This window comes from Montipora capricornis, chromosome 14 (genome assembly GCF_036669925.1).
Source record: "Montipora capricornis isolate CH-2021 chromosome 14, ASM3666992v2, whole genome shotgun sequence".
NCBI lineage: Eukaryota > Metazoa > Cnidaria > Anthozoa > Scleractinia > Acroporidae > Montipora > Montipora capricornis.
The window spans coordinates 41,411,793-41,419,292 of NC_090896.1; the positions used below are offsets into that span (position 1 = coordinate 41,411,793).

General features: G+C 39.3%; 1 protein-coding gene across 4 annotated transcripts in view; it reads right to left on the bottom strand.

Annotated features, from left to right (window-relative positions):
• The window catches only part of LOC138033801 (stimulated by retinoic acid gene 6 protein-like), a 108,216-nt gene that overhangs the window by 98,721 nt on the left and 1,995 nt on the right, over positions 1-7,500 (bottom strand). For all 4 annotated transcript variants that reach the window (XM_068881638.1, XM_068881636.1, XM_068881639.1 and 1 more), the window contains exon 2: positions 2,236-2,290. In XM_068881638.1, coding sequence (XP_068737739.1) covers positions 2,236-2,290 — 55 coding nt within the window. The remainder of the gene's footprint in view (positions 1-2,235; positions 2,291-7,500) is intronic.

Genomic DNA, 7,500 nt, shown 5'->3' on the forward strand with positions numbered 1-7,500 from the left:
GAAATTAAAAATAACTTTCATAGCGTAGCGCGAAGCTTAAAATAGATTGAAAAAGATTATCATAGGGCACGGGGATGTGTTCTCTCACCTGATAGTCTTTTGATATAGTTCAATGCAATAAATTATTTACTCTCGAATTTAATACGGTAGCAAATACATGCTAATCTGGGAGGCGCGTTGGCCTCATGGTTAGTGTGCTCGACTCCAGATTGAGTGGTCCAGGTTCCGGTCCTGGCCGGTGACATTATGTTGTGTCCTTGGGAAAGACACTTTACTCCCACGGTGCCTCTCTCCACCCAGGTGTATAAACGGGCACCGGTGAAATGCTGGGGTAAACCCTGCGATGGACTGGCATCCCATCCAGGGGGGAAGTAAAAAAATACTACTAGTCACTTCATGCCATAGAAAGCGGGATAAACTCTGGCTCTGATGGGCCACTTGGCTTGTAAACAGACTTTTAAATACATGCTAATATTGAGACGTATTCAGAATGAAGAGCTTCAGCCTTTTATTACCTCCGTCGTGTTAGGCCTAGATACAAATATCCGGATATGTTTTGAGATATTAAGAAAATTTTGGGATATTTAAGAAATTCTCGAGATATTTAGAAAAAACAAAATGTGATTTTTTTAGGGAAACATTATTGAAGTCACGTTTTTTCCCCAGAAACATGGAGAGAGAAAGAAAGCAAGCTTTTAAGTTAAATGCTGCTTACAAACACAAAAATTCAAAGAAAATTAACAAATCCTCCCATCTAGGCCCGCAGCAAGCACATGCAGCAGTATTCTCCATTTAATACATGTCATATATACCTTATACTTTGTTAGGTTATTGCTGCATTATTTATAGAAATGAAGGCAGATATTTTCGGGATATTACGAAAAAAAACCAGGGTATTTAGAGAAAAATCGAGATATTTAGAGAAAAAATCGGGAATTTCCGGGAAACATATTTAGGCGATTTAACTTGATATTGGTGTCTAGGCCTACTCGGTCTTCAGAATTTCTGCAACAAGACTAGCATCCATATTACTCTTGCTGTTTAAGGATATACCACAAATGTCCTCTTCCGTCACAATACGATCAAGACGATCAAGGAGGTAATATTAAACACTTAATGACTGGTCCCGAGGGAAACATTTAATTTTCTTTCCCGAGAATCTCAATGTTTCCCCGAGCCGCAGCAGAGCGATACATTGAAATTCGAGGAAAACAAAATGAACTGTTTCCCGAGGGACCAGTCATTAAGTGATTTGTTATGTAGCACAAAAAGAAAAAAGTGCAATGGCAACAACAACGGCGGCCGTCGGTCAACATTCGCAGGTAAAAATGCATTGTTACCCTCTGACGTCATATATTTTGCACTACTGCCCGCTCAGAGCTTTTTGGCGGGAAACAGTTTTATTGTTAAATGTCATGTGACCTCGACGTAACCAATGAGAGCGCCCGCTGGGGAAACAAATTCAGCTTTATAATAAGAGGAATTATTTAATGCAAGTTTGCTAATGCAATTAACGTACGCGAAAATCCACGAAAATTCAAGTGTTTGGAATTGTCTCCGTAAGATAACACCGAAATCGATCGATATAAACAACTTCCGCATCTCGAGTGACCACCAGGTGCATATTCTTCAAGTTCATAAGAGAGGACGAACTGCTATGGCGCATTAAAATCTACGGTAAACGTTTTGATCTCTTCTTCGCGAACTGAGAGAGCAGGTCCAGCGTCTCGAAGTTTCTGACATTCAACCAAAAAACGTTTCCCATCCATACCCCTCTGATAATCACAGGTGAAGAAGATGGTCGCAATCAGCCGCCATTTTGGAACTTGCCTATTTTGGCCAGGCTTCCCGATCCGCTCGTCCGGTGACGTAACGTTTGATTCGCGTGAGGACGACTGGGAACGAGGCTGAGGACCTTGGCCAGTTCCGAAATCTGAACAATCATAGTAAGGGTTCATTTGGCAACCACAAATGTTTCAAATTTCTGAGTCTGCGCAGAAGATCCGAAAATCTATTTTTATTTTATTTTACGTTGCTAACCAAAAGTATTGCGGGACGAGACGGCTCCCCATCCCCATTAGACAATTCATGTTAGGCGCAGCGTGGTTTAGATAAAGGTGCAACTCGGGAGTGAATTGAAACTAACCTGTTGTTATTGATTCATGATTCATTCCGTGGTTAAATCCAAAAGTCATTTTACAGTAGGGATTGTAAAATACACACTCTTATACTTACCGCTGGGGCAAGGCATCCAAGATCGAACAGCCATGCGTTTAGAACTTCCTTGCACCTTGAAAAAAAATTCATGAATTAACGGTGAATGTGAGTAAATGCATGTTCATAGGATTCTCGAACGCGTTTTGTGCATTTAGTGAATACGGAACGTGGTGAAAAACGAGGAATGTTTGGTATCCGTTATGTACCGATCGAATCGAACATTCAAGATCCCCCAAGAACCAAGTATTCTTGCCTTGCATTAGACTGGGAAATTTGACTATCTTAAGGAACTTTTTTCTAGGAGAATCTAAGAAAATTCATTTCTGATTACTCATCATCTGAGGCTTAACCATGTAAGAAACCAGAAGGCCCAAGAAAGGAGCAGCCGCACTGGACCAGCATTAACAAGACGGTTCAATTAGAGCGTATTTTATGGTTTTATGATCCGGCTTTGGACTTCAACAGAAATGCAAAACACGAAAAAGGAAGGAATCCATTCATAACAATCACAGAGTTAAGGATTCGTTGCACTGAAGTGAGACTCTGCTTCAGGAAGGGGGTGGGGAGGGGGGGGGGGATGAGCAGTGCAACGGAAAGATACCTTGCATGTTAATCTTCGCCGTTAAAATGACGATTTCGAGAAAAATCGAAAATAAACATTTCATCAGGCAACCAGCGGCTTATTTACTCAGCTTGGTCAATGATCCCGGAACAAACAAAACGCAAATATGAAACCAAGCCATCTTGCCTTCTTACTGTCTTAAAGAACCCATTTTAAATATCGCTGCTAATAAAGTATTTAAGTCTAAGCACCCGTTTTAAAACGGTTAGCTTTCACTGATTGTGTGACTCGCATGTTAACTCGCATGGTTCGTCATATTGGCTCTCATGACTCGCAACTATGGCTTGCATGGCTCGCATATATTGTCCACACACTTTTTTTTTTCAAACGCACGCAGTGCCAGTTTCACTGAAATTAATTCATAGACCATTTTACAGTTGTAGCTAAGTTACCTGGCCTGAGAATGGAAGCGAGGCTGCCGGTGACCCTGCTTTGATAGAAAACGCTGTGCTTTTCTGGTGGTAATGTACACTAATTAAAACTGGTAGTAATCACGGATTAGTAAAGTCCGTTCGATGTCTAGTAAAGTAATATTTTTTATTGTACTGATTGCCCAGAAATATTCAGGGACAGTGGACTTGTGGGGTGCTTTTGTGACAGTACGCAGGGAGAACTTGAATCTCCTGTGAAAAGCAGCCGAGTTGACAAATCACAACTCAGCATCGTTGCCGACACGAATTGCCATGCGGGGGCCAATTGTAGTGTGTTTCCTACAAAATATACAACTACACAGCTTTCTGATGTTCTAATAAGTCGCTTTAGTCATATTTGCTAGTGATACTTCAAGTAAATTAACATACCTTCAAATACGTTTGAAAAATGAAAGCGAAGAAAACAGCCGAGCAACCAACACGTATAAGGTATAATTTATTTACCGTCAGGTACACGGGGAGTGGTCGCCCAGTCTCCCGAGCCGGGGGCTCATGATAAAAGTGACTGACTTAAAATATGTAACAAAGTCTAAAAATTCTTAAAACTAAATCACAGATTGTCTCATTGAACTATTTACAAATACTTAATTTAAGCGAAAGCTACGTATACGCGAAGGTGAAACGAAAGATTATAGACAGCTTTTACATTGGCAGCCAGTAAAGATAAGAGTTTTCAGTTTTCTTCTAAAAGACGGTAAGTTAGGAGCGGTTTTAACAGAAAGTGGTAGTTTGTTCCAGATACGAGAGATGACAAATGAATACGAATTGTGACGGAATTTACTGTTGTAGGAATTTTCAGTTACGTTAAGGCCAGTGTTTCTTAGGTTGTAACGAGTAATTCGGGGTTCGAAGAGGTCGGATAGATAACTTGGGCCGTTCTCTTTGTAGCATTTATAAAATATGACTGCAAAGCAGGTGGAAATATGGAGATTTTTTACCGCTTTCATTTGAGCATGACGGCATTGCGATACAAACCCGCTGTCGAGGCATAACAGACTCACAATTACATCAGATCGAGGGGATGTGCCCGTCGGCCAGCTAGTCCAAGATAGCGTACAAACCCTGAAATTGTATGGCATCACGATCGATATCCGGGAAACATATTTAAGGTCACCGGCAGCCTCGCAGCCATTCAGAGGCTAGGTTACTGAGCCAACAACTGTAAAATGGCCTATTTGAATCATTCATATGTTTTATACCGCACAAATGACAAAAGGAAACGTAAGGAAAGGAACTTTATTTAAGTGTCGTTCTAGCGCTGGAGCACTAATTTGGGACACTGTAAACTGGAATTAACAATGAAAGCAAATCAAGTCAAATGTTGGTTTGTGGGGAGAGGGGAAACCGGAGTATCCGGAGAAAACCTTTTGATGCAGTGTAGAGAACCAACATACTCAACCCACATGTGACGCCGAGTCCGAGAATCTAACCACTTTGGTGGGAGGCGAGTGCTCTCACCACTGCGCCATCCCTGAACCCATTCCATTTCTCTTTTTAGCATATGTATACTGATTTTGTTTGAAAGTTTTTGAAATGTTGTCATATTTTTGCTCAAATACTACTTTTTAAAAGCGTGCATTGAAAATAAAACCGTCCGCCAAGTCGTACATGCATTTCAGTGGAACTAACACAGGGTGCGTTAAGAAAAAAAAAAAACGGTGATGTAAACAATTTTATTACACATAACATGAGAATTTTATTCCATAAAGCTCATTTGTACAAATCTATGCGCTTTATTTTCACATGTGGAAAAGGCTTATACAGCCAATCAGAATGGCGTACAGCTATTTCACATGTGGAAGTATAACCAATCAACGATAGCGTAAAGGTGTTTCCATGCCAATCACTCGTGCATCTCGTGCAAATCGTACTTTGTGATTGAATTAAATTAAATTAGCATTTGGTTCTATTGTTAGTGAGTTTTTGTTTCTAATTTGCGTTCAGAAAACTATTTCAATGAAAATTCTCGTCTTATGTGTATTAAACAGTTCACGACATAGAAAGTGCTTTGTACGGGGTTTTATTCACTCGTTGTTTCAACCTCGTTCCCAGGGTCTTCTCGGCTTTCAATATGGCGGCGGGTCTTGAGAAGACCCTGGCACACAGTGAACTAAAAAGATCGCTGATTGGTGCTTTTCTCACATGAACTCTAATTGGGTTAATGTCGAAAGAAAGATGGCGGCTAGTGAGGAGGGCCAGAAGAAGAACAGAAGTCGTGTTTAAATCATTTTCAAAATTGTAGCTGTTCCGTAAGAAGCAGCCGCAAATTAACAAGCATAACAGTCAAAAATAATTCGCCGTTTTTTCACGTTGCACGGTGATCTACATCAGGCCTCGATTCCAATTAAAGCTACGTTGGCTTTTCACGACCTCTGGCATAGCGATCGCTCTAATATAGAAGGAGGATATAACGGTGTTTGAAAGACGTAACGGTAATTAAGTGATTTTATTTCGTACGTACCTTTACGTTTTGGTTCATTTTGGCGTCTCACAATTGTAATTCCCTGATGCGAGTATTGTTACTGTTGTTCAATGTTTTCACCATGTCAGATTGTGTTACAAATTATAAAATTGTTCAATGGGGTTCATAGACTATTGATGTGGTTGATTTAGCAGTTGTATGTGGCGCTGTTGACTCGTGTGACAGCTGCAATGAAGGCGGGTCTGTTAAATACAGGTCACATTCCACAGGTCAAGACTAGAGGTCGCTGCTCCAATAATCAACATTTTTGTTGAGTGATTAGCGCTAGCAGACACTTTTGGTGTTGTTTATTTGTCTGCAGCACGGTGACATGTACACTCACCTGTGGAATGTAACCTGTGTTTTATTTTAATAGACCTGCAGCTGCAGTAATCCATATTCTTTCCCATCCCTTCCACACTCTTCAGCTAGTGGTGCACAGAGAGATCTAGCTCGGTCGGTTTTCATCATTGCCTCTTACTTTCATTAATAAAAAATATTAATCTCCTCACCCCAAACAAAATGCATGTCATCTTGTAATTTTCCAAGAGAGTTATTTAAGATTGTGAAGTCTTAACAATAATTATTATTCTTGAAAATAATTGTCAGGCTTATCATTAAAGTCTTATTGACCTGTCAATTCGCTAACAACTTCAATTTTTGCTTCTTCTGATTTAAAAATATAAATATGTATATTAAACAGTATTCTTTAATTTTGTACACATTACTTTTTTATCATCACACTCCTGTGAGTTTTCTTGTACTCCAATAATTTAAATTGAATTATTCATTTTCAAAACATGCTTTGAAAATATTTTCTAGCATTGCTCAAATTGTGGCATTTTAATTACTTTCTGAAGATGTGGTACATCGAGTGATTTGGGGGAAGATTGCGGATTGGACAGGGGGATTGGGAAATAAAATTGAAGGTGACAAAGCACAGGAAATTTGCAACTTCACCAGCAACAAGAAACTATTTCACAAAAAGAAACGGTGTTTTGTTTCTGGAATGGTAAGGGCAGGAGAAAAGATAAAATACTGTAGTGTGGGTCACTTGGTCGGTCATATATATTTCGCTTTGTCTATTGAAACTCTCAACAAAGGACAAAAATGTGGACGCAAACTCTCTGAACGGTTAGAAGCCTGTCAAGGAATATTAACCATTAAAAGAGAAGAACATAATGATACTTGTCTACAAATACCTACTATTCCTTCAAATGCCACAGCATAAAATTTCAAATTCCATTTTCTGTGAATCTTCCATTACTTGTGGTACATGTGAACCTAGGAAGTTACCAGTACTAGCTTTAAAATAACTGGTTCCTGGAAAACCCAATTTATTACTACAACTCACCAGTGGGAAGATTGTTTACATTACTTATTACCATGAAAAGAGATAGCTTTGGGTTTTTCAACAATATATCCCTTTAATATAACCGAAAATCATTCAGATAGTGAAAACTTCAAATTTATGACCCATTTCGTTCACTTTCATGCTTGTCAGCATTATGATTTGCTATACTTCAGGTTCACGTGTTCACAAGTTTGTTTTTACATCTCATAGATGTTTAGATGTTCAATTACAAACTCTGTTTTGAACGGCCACTCTACTTCATTGTGTAAATAGTTCACCCTGAAGTGTAAATAGTTCACCCTGATGTCTAAATAGATACAATTCGTTTCTGAGTAAATGAAACGAAACAAAAATGTAGTTTAAGGAATGGAGGCAAATAAAACAAACCGTGCCATTGTCACTGCCTCCAAAACAG